This window comes from Taudactylus pleione, unplaced genomic scaffold, assembly GCF_031769625.1.
Source record: "Taudactylus pleione unplaced genomic scaffold, aTauple2 ptg001314l, whole genome shotgun sequence".
Lineage (NCBI taxonomy): Eukaryota > Metazoa > Chordata > Amphibia > Anura > Myobatrachidae > Taudactylus > Taudactylus pleione.
The window spans coordinates 12,629,865-12,655,006 of NW_028285714.1; the positions used below are offsets into that span (position 1 = coordinate 12,629,865).

Sequence of the window (25,142 nt, forward strand, 5' to 3'; positions counted from 1 at the left end):
ACTCTGGGCACTAGAGTGCACCCACAGTCTATAGAGTAAGCGCAGGTCACCAGGAAAATGGCCACGGCGGCCATTTTCCCTGTACTGTGCATGCGCAAATGACGGGAAAATGGCCATGGCGGCCATTTTCCAGACGTTTTTACATCGCAGGACTCCTGCACCGACGTGGGACTCCGGAGAGGTAAGTAATACTATGGCTGCAGGGTGTGCAGTGCAGGGACCCCCTGGTCCCAGGGGCCCATGTGCCCTGCACCCATTATAGATACGCCCCTGCCTTACTGCTAATTTAGAGTTGTTTAACAAAAGTGCAAAGCAAAATAGATTTTCTCAAACATTATTGTAATTAATTATTTTATCTCTTAATCTCTCTGGGCAAAATAATAGTTTAGTATTTTTCCACAGCAAATTTTATAAAACACATCAGCAATGACAGTTGCACTATGAACATAAAGTTAAAAGGTCTAGTTATTTTTTTTTCAGTTTTAGCAATTAAATATGTATCATTTTATACACCAAAAACTGTCATGAAAAAATGGAAACATTTTTATATTTGTACTAGTAATGATAAACTTTTCCATCACCTCTTTCTTCCTTTATAGACCTCCAATATTTGGAATATGCAAGCTCTTCAGGTTTTCTCTGCCCTGATCAGCGTTTCATTGGTGTTATCTGGGACTCAGATATGTAAAGACCCAGACCACAATGCCTATTCCATCATTACGTGTGGTGCTCCAGGAAAGGATGGTCTACCAGGCATGGATGGTAAAAATGGGCTTAATGGAGAAAAGGGAGAACAAGGTAAAAATCCTCTTACAAATACAGTATCTAATTTTATTTGTTACACACATATATATATATATATATATATATATATATATACTGTATATACATATTCCTTCCCTTTTTCCTAGGAGTGCCAGGGCAAGTGGGACTACCAGGAGTTACTGGGCCTCCTGGACAGGAAGGAAAGCAGGGTTCCTCAGGCCAGAAAGGAGAACGGGGTGACAGTGGAGCACCAGGTAAAAATCTATATTGTATTCTGCATTGATTGGATGATGCACAGCTACTTCAGTTACTTTAATACATTATTATTGTTTGAATTTGGAATTCCAGATATTTATGCAATAGATTATTAGATAATTATATCATTAATGAATGCTTCTGTATAGTTCTAAATTTTAAGAAAGTATTGGAATCCATGTAATTATTGTATTTCAGTAAATCAAAGAATGTTATTACTCCATGAGAAAATGACATTTTGGGAAAATGATCCATGACTGTCAATCACGTAGGTCTATAAATAACAAATAAACAGCATAATTAGCGGGTAATTGGCCTGATCCAGATTCGGGCACAGATGCAGCCACAGCTATGTCTTTATACTAATGCTGATACCATTTACTGGTGTATATCCATGCAACAGAATGTGTAAGGACTGAAATGCCCACCCGCATCATTCAGAGACTGAATTGGGATGTATGTGTGGTTGACGGGCAGAAGAAAAAACAATGGTCATTTGTGTGAATAGCAGCAAAGCATGCAAATCTATATCTGGCCTAATTGTAATGGCCTTAAGGAGAGATGAATCACCTTGATGAGAGATAAAGAGGAAAAGTTGCCCATACCAACCAATAAGCTTCCATTTGTCATTTTACAGGTGGTGCTAGAAAAATGACAGTAATACAGTAGAAATGTGCACTTGTTTAAGTTTTGTCAAAATTATCCTCAAAAGTTATGGTTTGGATTTTGGCAAAACAACCCTCAAGTGTTTTGGTTATTTTATATTTTTGGTTTTGGTTTTTTTTTAAATTGATAAAAACAGCTAAAATCTTATAAATTGGACCTGTTTACATGCAATTCAGAACCAGAGATTCGTTTTTAAATCCAGGTTCCCGACCTACAACAGACCCGAGCCGGGACTCGGTACTGCTCAGAACCCCAAAAATGATCCAAACCAGTACTTGATTTGACCCACAACCCCAAAATTCGGGTGTGTTTAGTTTTTCAGCAAAACCGAACCGCTCATCTCTCTTTAGAAGCTGATTGGTTTCTATGAGCAACTTCTCCAATGTATTTATCTCCAGATTTTATAAGTCTCCCCTCTGTTTTAAATGTTTATTGTAGCAAAAGAAGCTGAAAGAGTAGATTTGTTCATTGTCATAAGCAATAGTTTATAATAGTATCACATTGCTGGTTGCTGCACATATATTATAATTAGGGGTGTGCACCGGCCACTTTTTGTGTTTTGGTTTTGGATCTTGATCTTTGTTCGTGTTTTGGATCTGGATTGGTTTTGCCAAAACCACCCTTCTGTGTTTTGGGTTCTGGGGTTTGTGTTTTGAATCTGTATTTTTTTGAAAAAAAGCATAAAAACAGCTAAAATCACAGAATTTGTGGGTTTTTCTGCTCCTATGCTATTATTAACCTCAATAACCTTAATTTCCACTCATTTCCAGTCTATTCTGAACACCTCACACCTCACAATATTGTTTTTACTCCAAAAGGTTGCACCGAGGTAGCTGGATGACTATGCTAAGCGACACGAGTGGGCGGCACAAACACGTGGCCCATCTAGGAGTGACACTGCAGTGGCAGACAGGATGGCAGTTTGAAAAACTAGACCCCAAACAGTACATAATGCAAAGAAGAAAAAGTGGTGCAAGATGGAATTGTCCTTGGGCCCTCCCACCCACCCTTATGTTGTATAAACAGGACATGCACACTTTAACAAACCAACCATTTCATTTGATTGGTTCGTTTGGGCCCCCACAAAACAAGCTGGCAATAAATCTGTCCCTGCACATGTCATCCTCATCCTCCTCATCCACCGATTCTTCACCCTCTTCAGTGTACATCCTCCTCCTCACAGAGCATTAATTCGTCCCCGCTGGATTCCACCACCACAGGTCCCTCTGTACATTCTGGAGGCTGGTCTCCCTGGAAGAGTTGATAATTGATTTTTATGAACATCATCTTCTCCACATTTTGTGGAAGCAACCGCCTACGCCTTTCGCTGACAAGGTTCCCGGCTGCACTAAACAATCTTTCGGAGTACACACTGGAGGGTAGGCAACTCAGGTAAAATAAAGCCAGTTTGTACAGGGGCCTCCAAATTGCCTCTTTTTCCTGCCAGTACAGGTATGGACTGTCTGACATCCCTACTTGGATGCTGTCACCAATGTAATCCTTAACCATTCTGTCAGAGGTGACAGTATCATATGCAGTGACAGAAGACATGTCAGAAATTATTGGCACATCCTTCAGTCCGGACCAGATGTCCAAACCGGCCCTTGACTTATGACACAGGCGCACGCTTGGCGCTGCTACTGTGTTGATGCATGTGCGGCTACAGCTCATACATTTCGCACACAAACACAGAAAAAAAAGATTTGTTTATTTTTTGTGGATCGCACTTTGGGGGTTACATCACCCTTTAACAGACTTATGGGATACAGGTGCATGTTTGGTGCTGCTCCTTTGTTGATGCACGTGCGGCTACTGCGCATACATTTCGTACACAAACACAGAAAAAAAAGAATTGTTTATTTTTGTGGAGCACACTTTGCGGGTTACACCACCCTTTAAGAGATGAGCCAGCCGGCCATTTACTTATGGGACACAGGTGCACGCTTGGCACTGCTCCTTTGTTGATGCACGTACAACCACAGTGCACACAATTCACAAACACAGAAAATAATTTTTTATTTTGTTTGGAGTGCACTTTGGGGATTACAGCACTCTTTAATGGACAAGGCAGCCGGCCCTTGATTTATGACACAGATGCACTCTTGGCGCTACTTTGTTGATGCACGTGCGGCTAAAGCCCACACAATTCACAAACACAGAAAAATTTTTTTTTATTTGTTTGGAGTGCACTTTGGGGGTTACACCACCCTTTAACAGATGAGCCAGCTGGCCTTTTACTTGTGACACAGGCGCACGCTTGGCACTACTTTGTTGATGCTCGTGCGGCTACTGCGCACACAATTCACAAACACAGAAACTTTTTTTAAATTTTTTTGGAGTGCACTTTGGGGGTTACAGCACCCTTTAACAGACAAGCCAGCCGGCCCTTGATTTATGACACAGGTGCACGCTTGGCGCTACTTTGTTGATGCATGTGCGGCTACTGCACACACAATTCACAAACACAGACAAAAAAAATATTTTTTGGGGAGTGCACTTTGGGGGAGCACCCCTGATGCACAGATCACCCCCTGGACAACACTACAGCACCCCTTTAGGACTACAGCCTTTATGGGACACTGCACAACACAGTCCAGCCAGCCCCTATGACAGCAGCACAACACAGCCCAGCCAGCCCCTATGGACGACAGCAGCACAACACAGCCCAGTCAGCCCCTATGTACTGAGTGGACACAGCACCTATGGACAACAGCAGCACAACACAGCCCAGCCAGCCCTAGCTCCCACCCTTCCTCTTCACTGTCCACAGCCGGAGTGAGAAATGGCGCCGACGCGGGGACCTTTTATGGGATCCAAAACCCGCGAGATCCGGAAGGCGGGATGATGACATTTTGCCTCGATTTCAGTTCAGAGTCAGGTGGGAAAACCCGAGCCGGACTCAGTTCCCGACTCGGATCGGGGGGGCTCGGGGGGGTTTGTATTTCAGAAATCTGAACTGCTCATCCCTAATTATAATACAATAAATACTGTATAAATAGTTTGGTTTTTCACTGTATTGTTGCTAAAAGCTCCTGGTGCTAAATCTAAGCCGTGGCCCCTGGACAGACAGAAGCACCAGCTTATTAGATTGGAGACGTTCTGTTTCTGATTCTCATGGGAGAGCTGTGCAATTATACAGTTGCAAAGTGGATAATAGAGCTAAGGAGCGCTGAGCCTACAGTAAATAGGGTTTTGAAATCCTACAGGTGAATGGAACAAGGTATGGAAATGACTACTGTCACCCCTCTTACTAGACCATTGTCATTGAAAAGTACAACTAGCATATGTGTTTAACTTCAAAGCATCTCTGATATCTCTAAGCTTAAGACAATAAGTATATAAATTGTTAGTTATAATCTGAAAGACATACAAACTTTAATTAGTGTTTTGATTATTGGACATACAGCTATTAACATGAACTCTTTTCTCAGTACTCGAAGCTTTTAGAAAGCAAATGTTGGTGTTGACTGAACAAATAGGTGCATTACAATCAAAGATGATAAAGCAGAAGGCAGGTATGTATACCCCAGTAATATTGTATGATTTTCATATATCAGAAATTACTGTCTTCATTTCATCACAGTAAACTTTTGCTTACTAGAATTCTATGCATTTGGCAATCAACATCTGACAACCAAACAGTTTGTAGTGCAATAGAGTATTGCTATCACTTAATGGAGATAAGCATACATACAAATACTGTATTTACTATATATGTTGTACTGCGATACCCCACATTTACAAACACTGTACTAACATTTACAAATAAAAACAAAATTTGGCTTCATGCACTTGTTCTATGCCAGGTAAGACATGGGTCCTGATCCAGGGATGGACGCAGTTATGATATTTATGCAGTTAAGTGATGTTTTGCTTCTGTATATAGTATAGAGAACACTCCCTGTGCACGCATGAACCATTGTGAGTGATGTAATTCGCAATTGCGTATATATCGCTATCACTTGCGAAGGGGTTTGCGAACCCTGGGCATATTAAAGCAGAGACTGGGAGGTGACCTAAAGTGATCAGAAAAAGGGGTAATTTCATGGGCGTGTCATGGGAGTGTCACGGGAATGTCTGGGAGCGCTGCTGCCTTCCCAATAGCAAATCCAATGCTTCAGAGGCCATGTTTAGTTGGATTAGAGGAGAGTTGTTAGAATAGACCTTATGCTTCCACAAATGTCAATGGTGCGACTGATGTTCCATCAATGTTGGTGTATTTACAATCTCCATCGCAAATGCACAGAAACTGCAGTCTTAAAGTACCATTTCACTAGTTGTATAATCCATCACACAGTGGAGAACAAATAGAAGGCTGAGATTAACATTTGTATATTCCCGTACCGCTATTGAGAACGCTGCTGCGAACGCACTGCATTACCATCCATCTCTCAATCAGGCCCATGATTATGTACAAGTGCCATTATGGTGGTGCCTATCTTTTTACAAAGGGATGTTGTCGGCATCCTGCTGATCGGGATGCCGACTGTCTAAATACTGGCACTGAAATCCCAGCAGGTCGGGATCTGAGCACCAGTATCTTGACTGTCGGCATCCCGAAGGTAAGTGTCAAGGTGTTGGGGGGAGGTTAGGGTTAGGGTGCGGGTTAGTGTTAGGCACTAGGGGGAGGGTTAGGATTAGGCACCTGGAGAGGGAGTGTTATGATTAGGCACCAGGGAGGGAGTGTTATGATTAGGGTGCGGGGAGGTGGAGGTTAGGTATAGGCACTAAGGGGGAGGTTAGGGTTAGGCGCCAGGGTGGGAGGGTTAGGTTAGGGAAGGGGTTAGGAAAACACTTACCGTTCGTTCCTATGGGTGTGGTGATTCTGGCTGTTAGGATGCCGCTGACGGTATTCTGACCAGCGGCCACCCGACAGCCGGGATTTCATACCCAACCCATTTCTGAATATTGCACTGCAGTTCTGTTGACAAAATATACCACTTTTAGGGAAGCTCTAATGGTCCCATCAAGTTGCAAGGGATGCATAATTGAATAATAATTTTTAAAAATCACTTTTTGCTGAATTATTTGAATAAATATTCAATTACCCATCTTTTAACACATATAATTATTGTGACAAATGATATAAATTTATTTTCTGACTTATTAAGGTAAGAAAATATTCAGCATCTTGCAGTAACGACTTCTTTTTTTATTATTCCAATTTTAGCTTCTTTTTTTTTCAAGGGAGGCGCAACATCTGGTGAAAAGTACTATGTTTCAAATGGTGAAAAAGCTAATTATAATGATGCAAAGACAGCTTGTGCCAAAGCAGGAGGTCAGCTGGCTTCACCAAGGAATGGCGAGGAAAACCAAGCTGTGTTATCCATATGCTTACAGTATCGGGCTAATTCATTTTTGGGTATAAATGATATACAGACAAAAGGAACTTTTAGATATCCAAGTGGTGAAATAATTGGCTACTCAAACTGGAGTTCCAAGAAACCCAACAATAAAATACAAAAGGAGGATTGCGTAGAAATGGATGCCAAGGGAATATGGAATTCTAAAAATTGCAAAGAAAAGTATCTTATCATTTGTGAGTTTTGATCAAGTTGAAATTCTAAATCTGAAATCTACCATTAAATCTAATGAAAATATACTAAAGATTGTGTGTACATTTATAGTAAATAGAGAGATGTCCTCAAATACAGTACCATAGCTGCAGTCATGCCAAACAGCCCCTCAGGTCCTGTGCGACTTTGTGGTGCCAAGCGCCTTTTTCGCTCAAAATGTGCATCTTATTCGCACTAATAGAGCAACTTAATGTGCACACTAATAAAACAACATTGTGACAAACTACTTTGCTACATTTTATTGATCAGTTTAATGTGCTACATTTGTAGATTTGTGTGCAAAAGAGTTTGAATATGTATACAAAGTGCTACGATGCAGTTGCTGCAACTTTTAATCATGCCAAGATATGTTGTGCTTTATCTATGACTTTGTACATGTGTAAAATTAATTCATGTGCAATTAAAGTCACAGCCGAGCATCTCTAGTATAGATCCAGTGGTGTTTTGTTGTGCTTGTGGTGTGATGGAAATAAGATGCAAACTTAAAGAAAAAATAGCAATGCTACCCCCTTGGTGTGGCTCAATCACGCTATGTGTTTCGCACCTTATGACGTATTGCAGCTAGGTGTACACATCTGTATTTCAATTTAATAACAAACAAGACAAAATTGCTAAATGTGTTCAAGTAATTGTGTTTAATTTTATAATTTGAATTGCAATTTTGGTGTACAATGGAGTCTGCCAAATAATGTCAACAATATTCAAAAAAATTACAATAAAATATTTAGTTTTTGTGTGCAATGGTACCTGTACTCTTTGGTTATCTCTCAGTCATCTTTATATATTAAACTGAGGATATACACTGTATTATGTAATAAAAATGCAGTATTGGAAACCTGTATTATAATTTGCAACTTATGATTTCACAATTGGGAATGTATTGAGCTCACTAAAGGGGCCCATACATCAGCAATCACACAAAAACAATTCACAGATTCTGTGATTTCCCCTCCCCAATTAAAATATTCCCCAATCCACCAATCTGCACTTATACATTACAGATATTTTTGAGTAACGTGGAAGCTGACCACGATGTACCAGGAAACTACTGGTACTGTATACAGGGAAACGCGTACTGTATACAGGGCATAAAATCACAGTTGCAGGAAAAAGTCCAGAAAATGGAGCAGAGTGGTCTGACAAGCTAGGGTCTAGTACACTAGAAAACAGGGATATGCCACAGGAGTCTGGAAATAGCCACTTGTATAAGGTAGGGGAGAATAGTATAGAAATACAAGAGCACCCTCCAAATGGTTGCTGAAAAATGGCTGGCTGCTCTCCTTGGGGTCCACCAACACCCAAAACCTGAAAGGTAATTATACTAAATATTGGTAGTGCCAAAACGCCTATATCAGACCAAAAAGACACTGAAATGTATAATATATTTATTATAATCAAGATATTTTAGAAAAATTAATTAATCATATTAATAATATAAATCTCATGAATACAAATAAAACATATTCTGCATGCAGAAAAACTTAAATAAAATACACAATACCAGAAAATCACATATCTTAAGGGTTCAAGGAGCTGGCTGCAGTATGCAGTCTCAATGACTGGTAGTATCGCTGGTAAGGATCAGAGTCTGTGGTTGATCCACACAGTCTCCTGTAAGTCCATAGTAGGAATTAGGAATTATATGTGCATTCTTGCTATGGGGACACCGTTAACGCATATCTTTCTCTATGAGAATTTCTTCAGAAGGTAGATGGCCAGCTCCTTGAACATTACCCATTTGGGTGACCGCTCCAAACCTGGAACTCAGCTGCTACCGGAACCTGACATAATTTGCTGGCCACACGCACCAGGTGAGCCAACAGGCTGTGTGTGAAGCAGCTTCTGGGCTATGGCCACAGCAGAGGGACCTGGGCTTGCACCAACCACCATGTTGACCAGGTGAGCTAATGTTCTGTATGCTGCTGCCCCCAGGTTATGGCCAGCTACTGTGGGCCGGAGTGGTGACTGACTGGCCAGGTTTCCCTCACATGGATTTCAGGTGTATAGGGGCTACATTGGAACTTTTGCATACTGCAGTTTATATGTGGAACTGTTATGAGGTCGCAGTTTTACACATACTTAGGTAAATGACTACAACTATCAGAATCTTTTTGCTGCATTTTATTTGTATGTCCCAGCCTCATAAATTGTATTAGGTAAATTACTACAACTCTCAGCAATTAACTTAGAGGTAATGTTAAATAGTTTATCACTGCATACAACCTCTAGCTGATAGTTTTGAATTTCGTTTTTGAGTTTTGTTTTCTTTGTTAGATTATAGATATATAGACACAGATGTTAGTTTAATGGTATGTGCTATTTGTTTGTTTAAAGTAATTTATTGCTACAGTAGCAATATTAGTGGGAGTGTTTTGGGGGTTGTTAGCAATCAGTGGTAAAATATGCCATGTCTCCTATGTAAGTTTCATTATATTGCTGGTGGTCTTGGCTGGTGTGCCCTATCTCATAAGTGCCCTATTTAAAAGTGCCAATTACATTTTAAATTGATTATTGGCATTATATCAGCGTTAAACAGAAGTGTAACAGAAGTAAAACCACCAATCTACAATCAAACAACAACCCAAACATTAATTGGACACAGTCAGATCAACAATTATGAGTTCACATTCTCCATACTACAAGATCCTTGTGGACTACATAACCAGGGCTTTCATTACTGAACTCCCTGTTTGGTGGCTACATAAACCTGGTACTTCCCTTACTACTATTTGTGCAGGCTCTGTGCTTCACATATAATCTTAATGCATACTTATCTGTGTTAATGTCAGTTTACCTCTATAGTAAAGTCTTATATCATCTAGCTCCTTCCACTGTCTATTTTATTATTTAATTTCTGCTCCCACCAAATCTCCACTTTTATTTTGCTCAATAATATTCTTTTGCTGTAGAGATACTTTTCCCACACTGTACTCTTACTTGCATTTCTGGAAATCTGCACTCTCTCTTACATTCCTTCTTCATTCCTACTTTAAATTTTTTCTTCCCCTATTTACCTCATCCTTACCATGACCATGTTTTCTTCAACTCCCACCTTCACTCAGTGTCTACCTAATCCTTTGTTCTGTCCCTTGCTTCCACCTTTATCCTTTACCCCAGTCTCCTCCACTTCCTCCTCCCCTTATCTCCTCTCCTCTGTTTACCTTCCTCCCCATCTTCTCCCATTACTCTACTTTCATTCTCTCATAATCCACTAGGGTCCTACTACCTCACTGCTAATCCCTCCTCCCATCCTCCCTCTCCCTATCACTTCACCCCACCTCCATCCACATATCATTAATCTCCCTCCCTGCCCACCTTCTACGAGCTCCCCTTCTAGCACTGGAGACCGCACCATCGCTGCACTCTATTCATCTCGGTCCCCCAAATTAATCTCACCTCCATGCTACAGCAACCCTGATAATCTCATTCAAATCTCTCCAACAAACTTTGTCCCTCTATCTTGTGCCCTCTGGAATGCCAGGTCAGTCTGTAATAAACTGGTCCCCACCCATGACCTTTTAATTTCCAACTCCCTGAATCTCCTAGCCATTACGGAAACCTGGATTTTCCCCTCTGACACCACTTCCCCTGCAGCTCTCTCCTCTGGGGACTCACCTTTTACCATGGTGACCCCCGACCTGGGGGTCACCATGGTGGTGGTGTTGGGGTCCTTCTATCCCCCCGGTTACTCATACTAACCCATACCCTCTGAACCGTCCCATACATTCTCTACATTTGAAGTGCATGCTATATGCCTCTTCCACCCAGTACACCTCTGAGTAGCTGTCATTTACCGTCCCCCTGGACCTCCCTACAAGTTCCTTGAAAACTTTGCTTCATGGCTCCCTCACTCTCTCCTCAGACCCTCCATCCATTATCCTAGGTGAATTCAATATTCCAATTGAAATCCCCACAGAATCCTCAGCCTCCAAACTCCTCACCCTTACATCTTCAATTAACCTCTCCCAATGGACCTCCTCACCCTCCCATGTGAGTGGCCATTTGCTTGATCTGGTCTTCACTCACGAAGGGTAACATTGAGGCTATCGACACAGTTTCCTTTTCTTCCCTGCTTGACTCGCTTCTCTCCCCTATTCTCTCTTTCTCCTGCCCTGAACAAGTCACTTCCCTATACAATGCCTCCCTAACTTTTGCTCTGGACTCTGTTGCTATGGTGATCTCTACTAACACTCGCAGATCTACTCCTCAACCCTGGCATTCAAAATGCACCAGATACCTGCAAAAGTGTTCTCAAACCACCGAACGACAGTGGAGAAGATCACGCTCTAAGGCAGATTTTCTCCATTTCAAATTTATGCTCTCATCCTATAGTGCTGCTCTTTCCCTCTCTAAACAGTCATATTTCAAGAACCTCCTCTCCTCTCAGTCCTCTAATCCCCAGCATCTCTTCACCACTTTCAACTCTCTCCTTTGCCCACCCTTCCTCATCTCCCCTCCTTGCTTTCTGCCCTTGACTTTGCTACCTACTTTACATCTAAAATTGATTCCACATTCTGGACATAATATCCAACCAGTCCCCCAGCTCTACACCTTTCCTTTCCCAGATCACCCCTCCCCATCAACTTTACAAACTCTAACATCCTTCTCCCCTGAATCTGGAGAGGAAGTCATGGCCCTCATCCGGTTCTTCCCCCCCTTCCACTTCCCCCCTTGATCCTATCCCCTCCCGCCTCCTCTGCTACCTCTCTCCTACCTGCTCCCATCTTGCCCACCTCATTAACCTCTCCCTCTCATCAGGCACTGTTCCTTCTGCATTCAAGCATGCCCTTGTCTCCTCCATTCTTAAAAAACCTACTCTTGATGCTAACCTTCTCTCTAACTACTGACCCATCTCTCTCCTCCCTTTTGCCTCCAAACTCCTTGAGCAGATTGTCTACAACCACCTTACCACTATTCTTTTCTCCCACTTCCTCCTTGACCCTGTTCAGTCTGGCTTCCACTCTCTCCACTCCACTGACACTGCCCTCACGAAAGTCAGCAATGACCTCCTTGCTGCCATCCAAAGGCTACTACTCTCTGCTCATTCTCTTTGATCTCTCTGATGCTTTTGACACTGTGGACCACCCTCTCCTGCTGCATATGCTTCACTCCCTTGGTCTATATTGCACTGCCCTCTCCTGGCTGTCCTCCTACCTCTCTGACCGATCTTTCTCGGTTTCCTCTCATGACTCCTCTTCCCCCCACAGCCTTTTACAGTAGGTGTTGCCCAAGGTTCTGTTCTTGGACCTCTCCTATTATCCCTCTATACTTCCTCTCTAGGTGAACTCATCAGCTCTTTTGACCTTCTTCTTACTCGTATTTCCAACTGTCTCTCTGCTATCTCTTCCTGGATGTCCTAGCGATTTCTTAAACTTAATATGTCTAAGACAGAGCTGATCGTCTTCCTACCCTTCCACATAACCTCACTTCCCACTATTTCTTTATCAATTGATGGCATAACTATCTCATCTAGCCATAAAGTGCACTGTCTTGGAGTTATCCTGTACTTATCCCTCTCCTTCAAACCACATATTCAGAACCTTTTGCAGTCCTGTCATTTCCATCTCAAAAATATTTCCATGTTCAGACCCTATCTCACCCAGGATGCTACTAAAACCCTCATACACCCACTGGTCATCTCCAGATTGGACTACTGTAACCTCCTCCTATCTGGCCTCCCCAAATCCCATCTCTCTCCTCTCCAGTCTGTCCTTAATGCTGCTGTGCAGCTTATCTTCCTTTCCAAATGCTCTACATCTGCCTCCTCACTCCTACAAGCCCTCCACTGGCTACCCTTCCCTTTCAGAACCCAATTTAAGGTTCTCATGCTTGCTTACAAAGCCCTCACCCAATATTCTCCTATTTACATCTCTGATCTCATATCCCTTCACTCTCCTGTCTGCTCTCTTTGTTCAACTAATGCATGCTGCCTTTCATGCCATCTGATTACTTCCTCCCATTCCCACCTCCAAGATTTTGCCCGCTCTGCTCCCCACCTTTGTAACTCTCTCACACTCCCCATCAGACTCTCCACTTCTTTGCAATCCTTCAAACAGGCTCTCAAGACCCTTTACTTCATCAAAGTCTCCCAGCTATTATCCTAACAAGCTGCTACATGCTGCTTCCTCCCCATCTACCCCATCTGTGTCAAACCTGTTTGCCTGCCCCTCCCTTTTAGAATGTAAGCTCTTATGAGCAGGGCACTCTACCCTCTTGTGCTTCTCCCTACTTTAGTTTCATCTACTTCTTACTCACCACTAGGGCACTTAACACTTGGTTGCTTATGCTCTGTTGCTTATCTGGGTGTTATGGTTGCTAATTTAGCAATGTATATTATCCATGTCCTTGTCCTGTATTATATTGTTCTGTATGTCACTGGTCAACAATTTGTTTATGTACTTTGTAAGGCGCTGCGGAACACTTGTGGCACCATATAAATAAATAATAATAATAATAATAAACTTTGAGAAAAGTCCCAGGACAGATATTGGAGTCCTATTTAGAATATTCATAAGAATCACCACAAGTGTATACATTCTAACTTAACACAGTGATACAAAGATTTGTGTATATGCTACTTTCTCCAGAGGCTTTATCATACAGTTTAAGATGATTTTATCTGTAACCACTAATTACTGGAGGGTACAGATGATGACTTTTAAGATATGTGATTTTCTGGTATTGTGTATTTTATTTTATTTTTTCTGCATGCAGAATGTTTTATATGTATTCATGAGATTTATATAATTATTATGATTAATGTTTTTTTCTAATATATCTTGATTATAATACATATGTTATAAATGTCAGTGTCTCTTGGGTCCGATATAGGCGTTTTGGTGCTACCAAGGTAGGGAGAAGTCTGAAAAGAAAACCAAGGTCATAGAGAGCAAATAAAATGGAATATCAAGGTAACAGAATTTAGCATTCTGATACTTAGGATAAAGTGATAATCTGGCACTGGCAGAACTGTGGAGCAGGTTAATTTAATACAGTCACAGGTGCAGGTCATACATGCTAAAGCAAATATACTTAACACAGGCACAAGGAGAAGCATCTCTGGTTCAACAGTGGTACTGCAGCAAAGTCCAAAGAAGAGCAGCACCTCTGGTGAAATAGAGGTACTGCAGCAATGCTGATTGATGGGTTCTTGTATATTGCCATATCCTGTATTTGCTGTTGGCTTTTATCATGTTAGGGTGATGCTTAAGCTACAACAGGTGGATGTCATATAATCCAATTCTGGTTCAGACTCTGGTACTCATGCCAGAAGTTCCCAGAGAGGTTTGTAAACAACCATCAAAAAAGCACTTTATGGGTAATTTTGTAGGATATCTGGGGGTAAACAGATGTAAAATACCTAATCAACTTTTTCTTCTAGGGTAGCTATTTTCATTGTTCTAACTTGTCCCTCAGTATATTCATTTGAGCCCTCACAGTGGGTGAGTTACAGTACTTAGGCAAGGTGGAGCTATTTGGTCACAGGTAGCCCCACTCCAATCATGGTGCCTCCACTGAAAGGGGGCCTGTCAGTTCTTACAAGGATTTAGCAGAGGTATAAAAGAGATTCCACAGGAATAAACAAGGTGATCATAATGAGAAATAGACTTGATCTAAGAGGTAATACTCTGGTCACTGTACTTGTACTACTGAGTATTAAAAGAATAATGACTGCCATGGATGTACTCCAGGACTCTTCCTTACGACCTGCCTAAATATATGCCCACCTGTTAATTGTATCTGTCCAAGGATGAAGCTATAGATAATCTGAGATAACATTGGCCAGCTAAGTGATCCAACAAAGAGGCCAGGAAATCTCTGTCAGCTGATGGAGATCCTGGCCTCTTCCCTCCCCCCAATGGTGGTAACATGCCTCTTTTTCGGAAAATGTAGTCCATCTTCGCCACCTCCTGCCCACAAATGGAAGCAGACTGTCAATCACTGACAGTCTGCTGCTGCTCTGCATGCATTCACACAGGACCCGTACTGCACACATGCAGTATGGGTCCAGCATTTGTGCAGATTACTGACCATCATAAATCTACAGTCAGCAGTGCACATATGTGCACTGGAGAATCAGGGCCACTATGCAATTTTTTGATCAATCTGATAATTGGGACTATTTTTCTGCAAAATCACTGACCCGATATCTGTGCTACACACTATGCAATTTAAATGAAATACCTTGTGAATTTCACAGTGAATTTGCATATGTTTGCCCACAAGGAGGATGCTTGGTTGACAGGAAAACATAGGAAATATGGGCAGATTATTGAAAAAGCACACACACTGTTGGATATCAAGAAAATGAGGCAGAGATTTTCATTAGTATGTTATCCTTCCAGTTTGTTCCACCCTTAATTTGCACCCCCAAACAATTCTCACAAAGATTTCTTTCTACCATTTCTGCACCCTCTGCAAATGTGAGGATGAACAGATATGTCCACTTGCATTTTTGGTGCTTGTGTGACAAATCGTGCCACGTATGGAGTGAGTTTTGCGCACCCATGACCGAGTATATGCAAAGCATGCACACCCGCTGCATAATGCAAACACAGCTGCGACATGGCCAATTTCCACCAGCAATGCATCTGATTTTAGACAGTTGATGACCTTTGTCCAAGCTACCATATTCGATCTTAATTATATTTGACAAGAACAGCAATTCCTCCCTTGTACCGGGATGTTAAAAAAAAAATATATTCTTATCCTAGAAAATGCCATAATACCCACTATCCACTTAACTATAGATCTGTGGACAAGTGGTACTGGTCAAATGAAATATTACATGAATGTGACAACCCACTGGGTAGGTGTATTGCCTTCAGTTTCAGCAGCAGTACCTGACACAAAATGCAAACTCATTAATGGACAGGCTTCTTTAATTTGCAGGCTTCTTTATACAGTATATCACCAACTTAACTAAAAGGCATACCAGTGTTAACATGTTAAAAAACTAAGGAATGTGAGAGCAAAATGGCTTACCCTGCTATGGTTTGTCATTTTCGATAATGCCAAGTAACATTAGACAAGCATTACAGCTGGGTGAATTTGAACATGTACCAAGTTTTGCACACACAATAAACTTTGTGGTTCAGAATTTTTTTTAAATAACAGGTGCATGCAGGAGATGATGTCCGTGGCCCGCAAAAATTCTGGGCATTTTCAGCATTCATCAACTGCATGTAAAAGATTGCAGCATTTGAAAGAACAGTCAAATGTATCATTCCACCAACTAAAGCAACAGGTAGTAACCAGGTAGAATTCCACCGTTTATATGCTTCAGCACTGGAGGATCAGTAAAAAGCCATCCAAACCTGCACTATAAGCCAAGACATAAGAAAGATAATGTACCTTACTAGGAAAGTACCTTGCTTTAGTACAGTGGAGAAAACTCTCCTCTTTATGCAAGATTCTGAAAACATTTGAAAGAGTAACTGATGAAGTCAGTTAAGACACTGCCAGCCTGAGTCAGGTAATTCAGTTAGTTAAACTAATAGAAAAGCAGCTAGAGAAACTGAAGGAAGAAATTAAACAAAGTTTAACAAGTTCTTTATTCCCTTCACCAGGACCAAAGGGTTTGCAAAACATTGCAAATGGGTCACTACTTTTCGGCAATATTGCTTGATCCTAGGTTTAAGTCAACATAATGTATTTCTTTCCAGCTGACTCAAATCTAAAGAGATGTAAAGAGCTCCTTGTGAGCAAGTTGTTAGCTTAAGTGGCAAATAACATGACAACATCTCCTTCTTCAGTTTCTCCCCCAAATGCTGCTGCCAGGAAAAAAACTGATCTTTTACCCACTGGTGATGGGGATGAGTCAACTCAGTGTACCAGAGTGAAACAACATTATGGCATCTGGTCAGGCTTAAAAGAATTGACCAAAATTATTGACATCTTTACCATGACTCAACCTGAAACACTAAAAATCAGTAGAATGGTGAAGGATTATTTGCATGACAATTTACAAATTTGCACATCACACAGTCCCTTTGAATACTGGGAGGAAAAAAATGGAAATTTGAGACCCTTGCACAAATTAGCTTTGCTTTACTTAAGCTTCCCCACCCTCTAGTGTGTACTCAGAAAGAGTGTTTAGCACAGCTGAGAACCTTGTGAGCAATTGGTGTGTGAGGCTACTACCTAAAAATGTGGAAAAATTATTTTCATAAAAAATGAACATCAAATTTTATGACAAAGAATTTTACAGCCAATTACAACAAACTACTGACAACACTATAAAGGTGTATTCCAGTGGGGATGAGCTAATACTGTGTGATATTAACAACACTGATAATGGTGAGGAGGATAATGACATCTTCCAACTGTAGACATGATTAACAACACTGATAGCTGCTTTAAGCCCAATGGTAGCTTGTTTTGGTGGGTGCCCAAACAAACCAATCACTTTAGCCACAAAAGTGGCAGTCCCTGTCGCTGAAGTGCTTGGTTTGTTCAACTATTCATTTCCTTTATAATAAACAATATAAGGGTGAACAATTCCATTGTGCATCACTTTTCATGAAGAGATTTGACAGGCAGTATACTGTATATTATTGTACTATATTGAGACATTCATGTTCTTTTGTATCTTGCAATGCCATCCAGTTCCAACTTCTCATCCATGCATACAGGTCCTGTTTCCTACAGCTTCTCAGCAGATGCAGACTAGTATCATCAAATCATATAATAATTAATTATTGAATTTGACAAGGCTGTTACTCTGAGGAATCAATCTCATTGGGATTTTGGATGCTTGTTTTAGTAGTATTTTCCATGTCTTCAATTTACTTTTTTATAGTTAAATTATTTAAACTAATCAATAAATCTCATTTGGATTCTTGTTTTTAATTATTTGTTCCATTTATTAAATTATATTACATTTGAAGCTATATTCTGTAATCATCTAATTAATGAATCAACCTCATTGGGATTTTGGATGCTTTTTTTGTAACTTTTCTAATTTTGTGCTTTTACATTTTTATAGTTAATTATAACACTAATAAACTAATCAATCAACACTTCACCTGGCTTCCACTAAATACAGCTCCACCTACATTTACCAGTGCTGGCCTCTGGCCTCTGATCTACACTAGGTTCTTGATTAAAATCATTCTATAGTGTTATATAATTTATATTAAACTGCCATCCTATTTGCCAATGCAGTGTGACTTAGTTTCCTTGATGTGCTATCTTCTTTTTTTAAATGCCATGCGTTTGTGCCACTGCTCTGCCTTTTAGTTTAGCCAGTTACCTCATTGCAGTCTTTCACCAATATGGGTTAAACCTGAAAAACATATTGTGATCTGTTAAGTGGTCTAAAATGACTGGAAATTACTGACAATTCATGTTATTGCAGCTAATAATAATGTAGGGACAAAAACTGGTACACATTACATGATTTTAGCAGTTTTTATAAAATTTAAAGAAATCTAGATCCAAAGCCAAAACACTTGAATGTGGTTTTGACAAAACAAACAATAAAAAACATGCAGGTCCAAGCAAATATCTAATAAAAAAAGGTACAGGACTCTAACTTAACTAGTGAAGCTCAATAAAACTATATGTTCTGTTCAACCACTAGATAATGAGACCCTCTCCAGTCTGGGTATACAGTATATTATGATGCTATATATATATATATATATATATATATATATATATATATATATATGACTTTGATTTGGTTAGTCTTTGTGTTTTCATGATTCAATTGGTTTTAGAAACCCATTTTTTAGCACTTCTAAGCCCTTAATAAATGGGGAGGTCTTTCATGTACCATAATAAAAATGTGTGATACTGTAGACTTTTTTTGAATTACCAAGTGTTTACCAATTACTGCTAGTTCAATACACTTTAAGTGGAGCTAATAATTAAAGCTGGAAAAATAATTACTAGTAATTAATGGTTTGAATTTGAAGAAATCCAACAAACTAATTTTGGGTAACTGTGTTGAACTAAGACAGATCTCATGTGGAGAGGTAACGTGCTGGAATTCTGTGCTACTGAAGTTAATTGGAGAGGGAAAAACAGGTAAACAATGGGTATATATAAAGACATCTCCAAATCCTCATTCCCATACATCTCTTTCCTCATCTCCCTCCACACTCCTGCACAACCACTCATTTCTGCCAATGTCCGCATCCCAACTGATTATATCATCCCGTGTCTGAATTCAGGATTCTTCCTGTGTCTCTGTAACTCTGAATATCCCCATATCTGAAACTCTCTTGCTGTCTCTACTTCTCCAAAGCTTCAGATAGGCTTTAATAAAGAATTGGTATCTGACAACCTGTCAGCTGTTATCCTAACTCAACCTTTTGATTTCCATAGATACTGATTCAGACCTCCTTGTCAATATATTGTTTTATGTTTTCTTATGTGGTCTTTCATATGCAGCTACACCATTTCAGGTGTTATGCTGGGTACACACTTGGTGATACATTGCTCTTTCTATCAATGAGCGATATATCGCTAGTGCATTGGCAGGGTAGTACACCTGATATTTCTGTGACCAACATAAACTGAAAGCATTTACTTTACATGAAAGGAATGGAAGCTGTATGTAGTGCTCAAATTCTGCCAGTGGTTACCACATTTTCAGGAAGTTCTCATGGTGCTTATGTGGTATGATAATCAGTGCTCTTGAAGAAAATATCTGAGGTAAGGAGATATGTGGCTGTTGGATATGTATTTTGCCAAAAAAATTTTGTATCATTTTGAAGTTTTCTTCATATTTTGTAGAAGAAACTGAATATCCTTGTCGCCCATGGATCCTGACTTTGTTTCACAACTAAATACAGAGACTGAGGGCCTGATTCAGAGCTGAACGCTCTTTGAGAGCGCTCGCTCTTGTGGTAGGGTCTCGTGGCCGCAAGCCCCAGCCCTAATAGAGCAGGAAGTCCACCTACTGACATCACGAGTGATGTCAGTAGGGCCGCCCACAAATGGCAGGCGTTCCTGCAGGAATACCTCCGTTTGCCCAGCCACCCCCCCTGCCGGCTGCCCTTCTTTGGTGCGAGACCCATAGCGATGGAGCGCCCATCGCTGGCCGGATCTCGCGCATGCACACGCCGGAGCCTGCTGTGGCATGCGCATGTGCAATGGGGGACCATCGCTGTGCGCTCGTGAGCGGGTCTGAATCAGGGCCTAAGTTTGCTTACAATACCGCATATCATCACCAGAACAATAATTGAGCAGGCATTTGGGCTCCTGATGTCCTACTTGTTTATCAACTTATTGCTCTGTGTCTAGGTTTAACAACAATGCATAAAAAGCAGGCTGCCATGGATTTAACTGGTTGGTGATATAAGGAATAAGGATGAGGAGGAGGTGAGAACAGCTGATGTGCCACAAGGGAGGGAGTTCTGAAAATATGTACAGTATTAAACCCAGATACTGCACAAGTAATGGTAATGCATTGGAAAGTTGGAAGTATGCACAATTATCTTCATTTTATACATATAAGACAGCATGGGAGTACATATAGTGTATGTGAACCTGGTACAGAGCCCCTGTCACTAATTCCAAAGATTACGATTGGTTGGCTAAAGTGGGCATATGTCCTTTCCTATACTTTATTTGGAATAGGTATGTCTACTGTCAAAATACCGACAGTGGCATCCTGATGGTTGGTATCACGACAGGGGTCGGGTAAGTATACTTACTCTTCTCCCCTTAACCCTCCCTTCTTGCAGCTTATCCCTAACCCTCTACACCCTGCACCCTAAACCTAACCCTCCCTGTTAGTGCATAAACCTAAGTCTCCCCCCTTCGTGCCTAAACCTAACCCTTACCCCTTTAGTGCCTAACTCTATCTCCACCCCAGTGGTCCCTAACCCTACCCCCTAGGGGTGCCTAACCCTAACCTCCCCCCAAAACCTTATGCTAACTCCGCTATGCTACCTAAACCTAACCCTCACCCCCCCACAGCAAACGCTAAGGGCACCTTGGACTTACCGCATTCAGGCAGCGGTCCATCTGGATTCTGGCATCAGTATTTCAGTGCCTATCTTAAATCCCTTGTCGGGCTTCCCCCATCAGGATTTAGACCTTTGGCATCGTGACCACCGGTCTCATAACTACATCCATATTATTTGGTTGGATATTATTGTATGAAATTGGCAATCATTTTTATATGTAATGATTGATGACCTGTTAAAATATATTTATAAAAATACATAACTACTACATCAACTAAGAATGTAATATTGTATTTTTATTTACTATACAATTACATTTTTATTACATAATTTCACAATAGAAAGAATATTTTTTTTAAATATATTTTTCTCATAATTTGATAAATAGAAGAAGCTAAACATAATTTTTGCAAATGTTTTAAAAGAACATCTAGCCTATGGAGATGTACTGTATATGTAATGCTAAACGTCTAGCAAGCCTTACCCAAGTTGATGCCAAAAAATGTATTCTGTAACATGTCATTTTTATTTCATTTTAACAAAACACAACGCTTCAGTTTGTTAGTGCTTAAAAATGGACCATTTTGATTGACAAATGTTTTACACCCCAAAAAATATATTTGTTTAAAAAGGTGTTCTCTAAGATACATGTTCACATATTGTAATACTTACTTTATATCATGTGACCTCTGTAACCTCACTGAATTGATGGATAGTAGGCTGGGGCTGGCAGTGCCATATGTGACAAAGGACATTTTTATTGTATTATGGTTCGTTAAGATGGCCTTTGCTGTATAATAATTGTAGGGCACTACCAAATGCATACATCTACCTATTGTCTGGGTTAGGATGAGGACATTCTGGTGGGTGAAGATGGGTATCCTAGTCTTGGAATAAGAATAAATTAACTTTGCAAATGTTTTCTGATAGGTCCAGTGACATGGAGATTTCAAAATGGTCTCTCCCAAGATAGCTAATTTTTTATAATTTATTTCAAGAACCATCCTGTCGTTAGAGTGTTGCTCCTCCCTTTAAGAGAGACAAGTTTGAAAATATATTAATATAACAAAAATTGGTTAAAAATGTTAATATTCTTATGATAATATGCAATGTGTTGTCTTCAAAGTTATGGCCTTCATGACTTCAGTCATTCAGCCTGTGTTGTGTTAGGCACTTTTGTCCCTACAGATCCATGTTTTAAATTGCATACTAACCTTCTCAGTAATGTGAGTGCATGGCATATTTTATAAAAACACATTTTTATTTTTTAAAATAACATGTTTTGTGTTCTGGAATCAAATTAGACTCTTTGATACAGCTCCCATCTAAAGGAGCAAAACATGTTAGAGACTATTTTGCTGCAAATTTATTGGAAGCTGTGTACCAGAGACTATTCTGCTGTAAATTCCCTTGGAAGCTGTGTATTGAGGACCCATGAGAAGGAAGTGCTAACCAGCTGCCAAAAAGAGAAAAGTAAAGCCAGTAGCAGCCACACGCAGATTGTACCAGTCTGCTGGAAGGTTTTCAAAGCTCCTGCAGTGGACCTCGATAAGGTCTGTATTTTGGACAACCCAATACATCAGTTTCTGGCAAGTAGCACATATTGGGATATCCTTGATGACTGTTACAGATTACATTTTATTTTAACCCACACTGCATAGCATACCTAGAGCAAAGAAGAAACACATGCTGGTCTCATCTATATAAAAACTGATATAAGTATGAACTAAAGGGATAATATTTACAAGTGCTCTGGAGAAATGTATACAACTTCCAATGAGATATATAGTTGTCACAAAAGTGATTTAATAGTGATACAATCCACCTCCTATGATATACAGTATCTTTGCATGATACATTTTTGCATGAAATATTGTGTTTTTTATTGTATTAAGTCTCAGATGAGGACATCATTTTTATTGGCATGCTATGAGCAACTGGTTGCGATTAATATTATACTTATCTTTTAATATAATAATGAATTGATGTGTGGTGGTTTCATTTATCGCAGACCTCTGTTTTATGAGCGCAGAATCACACCAATATAATTTATGTGTAATTAAATTAGTCCAAGGACATTGTGATGAGGCTTGTAATATTATTATGCATTTCACTCTGCACAACTACACAATTTGACTCCTTAACATGAAAAAAGTGGTGTGACTGATATAAAAATTTTGATAGGTTTCCTACATAAACAAAAGTAAACTTTAATGTGATCTTTCATGGCATGGTTTTAAAGGTAGTTGTCACACTTGATCTTGCAACTGAAACTGTGGTCAGCAAGGCCTAATAAGTAACTTGGTCAGGTACATAGGGTGTCCGATACATATATGTCCACATACTACTATACTCAAATACTGTTTGGGCAACATTTCACACAGGAAAGCCGAGGGAGAGGGTTTGGGACTATGGGCTGTAGTTTTGGGAAAAAAACATTAGCACGCCATCAGAGCACCATTAGGGTGCCATAAGTACTAGGAGGAGTAGGTAGAAGTACAAATAGCAGTTTTATAATTGTAGTACAGGTTGAGTCTCCCATATTCAAAATGCTTGGAACCAGAAGTATTTTGGATATCGGATCTTACCATATTTTGGAATATTTACATACTATAATGGGATATTTACATTTCATTTATTGCTAATACACACAGCCTCAGGACAAATTTGTACATTATTTTTAATAATTTTGTGCATTATTTAAAGAAAGTGTACATTGAACTATAAGAAAGCAAAAGGTGTCACTATCTTATTCACACTAAAACAAATCTGTGTTTTGGAATGTTCCATATTTTGGACTATTTGCATATACTGTAGGTACTTTATAGCAACCTTTTTTTAAATTATATGTTGCTAGATTGCTACTGTACTGTGTTCCAATTTCAACAGACTGTAACTGTGCAATTATTTCTATATGTGTTATACCATAGGAGCATCTAAAAGATTGTGCAACAATTAACTTGTGAGGATGATGAGCGTACAGCTTTACAAATAAAAAGTATTCTACAAACAGAATGTGACCTGGAAATCTTCTGTTCCAGCATCAAATGAATGCATAAGGAACTGGGATGGACTTTTGGCCCTAAAACCTAAGTAAAATACTATAGTGTAAAAAAACCCACAAATGCACTCTACAGTACAGTGCACTATTTTATTCAGTAAACTGTCCTTAATAATGCACTGATTTACGTGACTGTAAACTAATTGTTTTTTTTTATTCCACAGGATACATCCCATGATAAGGGATGTTAATAAAGAAAAGCGAGTTGAACAAGCACGATGGTGGATAGAGAGTGGAGAGAATTTTAATGATGTCATTTTCATAGATGAAACTTCAGTTTCTCTCAGGAGGTTTTCAAGACTGTCCTTCTGGAACTATGCACATCTCTCAATTAAACCATGTCCTAAGCATCCATTAAAGGTCCATGTATGGTGAGCTATATCTCATTATGGTGCAGGACCTATCTTAAGTTTTAAAGGTATAGTAATGTTTGTTAAAAATATTTACAGTCTAGTACAGTGTGCGCTTGTTTCTGACAATAATTTATCATCTCTTTAAGCATCATGGATAACACCTACTTCCAAGAAAAAATAGTAGATGGCTGTATGGTGCCATATGTGAGAAGATGCTATCCATCAGGACATTCATTATTCCAGGATAATGATCCAAAACACTCCACCTCAGGGAAATTCATGGAAGAGAGAGGTATAAATTGGCAACACACACCACCAGAGTGAGTATTGTCCTACTGTATTAACTCTTTATTGTACAATAAAATATGCACCATGCAGCAATTATTCTAGTATGCTTTTTCTATAAAGTTCTATGACTGAATAATTTTATTTATTTATTTATTTTTACTTTCCTGTAGGTCACCGGATATGAATCCCATTGAATTGGTCTTGGCCCAGTTGAAGAGGCTCATCAAGTCTGATGTGAAACCAAAAACTAAACAAG

The 25,142-nt window shown here is 39.9% G+C and overlaps 1 protein-coding gene and 1 pseudogene across 2 annotated transcripts; both read left to right on the plus strand.

Moving 5' to 3' along the window:
* The first annotated feature begins 617 nt into the window (after nucleotides 1-617).
* Nucleotides 618-7,236, plus strand: LOC148443266 (pulmonary surfactant-associated protein D-like). 2 transcript variants are annotated; one of them, XM_088463069.1, is made up of 4 exons: nucleotides 618-804; nucleotides 936-1,019; nucleotides 5,118-5,201; nucleotides 6,857-7,236. In XM_088463069.1, exons 1-4 carry the CDS (start codon nucleotides 618-620, stop codon nucleotides 7,234-7,236), a joined length of 735 nt encoding a protein of 244 aa, XP_088319195.1. The 2 variants fall into 2 exon arrangements, with proteins under 2 accessions (XP_088319195.1, XP_088319194.1); XM_088463068.1 differs by having other exon boundaries at nucleotides 618-798; nucleotides 912-1,019.
* A 15,288-nt stretch (nucleotides 7,237-22,524) lies between these two features.
* On the plus strand, nucleotides 22,525-24,922 carry LOC148443267 (uncharacterized; annotated as a pseudogene).
* Nucleotides 24,923-25,142: the final 220 nt, after the last annotated feature.

Coding starts and splice junctions, on each gene's coding strand:
- LOC148443266 (XM_088463068.1), top strand. CDS start 618: ATGCAAGCTCTTCAGGTTTTCTCTGCCCTGATCAGCGTTTCATTGGTG. Junction 1,020..5,117: donor GGGTGACAGTGGAGCACCAG/GTAAAAATCTAT, acceptor CTCTTTTCTCAG/TACTCGAAGCTTTTAGAAAG. Junction 5,202..6,856: donor GATGATAAAGCAGAAGGCAG/GTATGTATACCC, acceptor TTCCAATTTTAG/CTTCTTTTTTTTTCAAGGGA.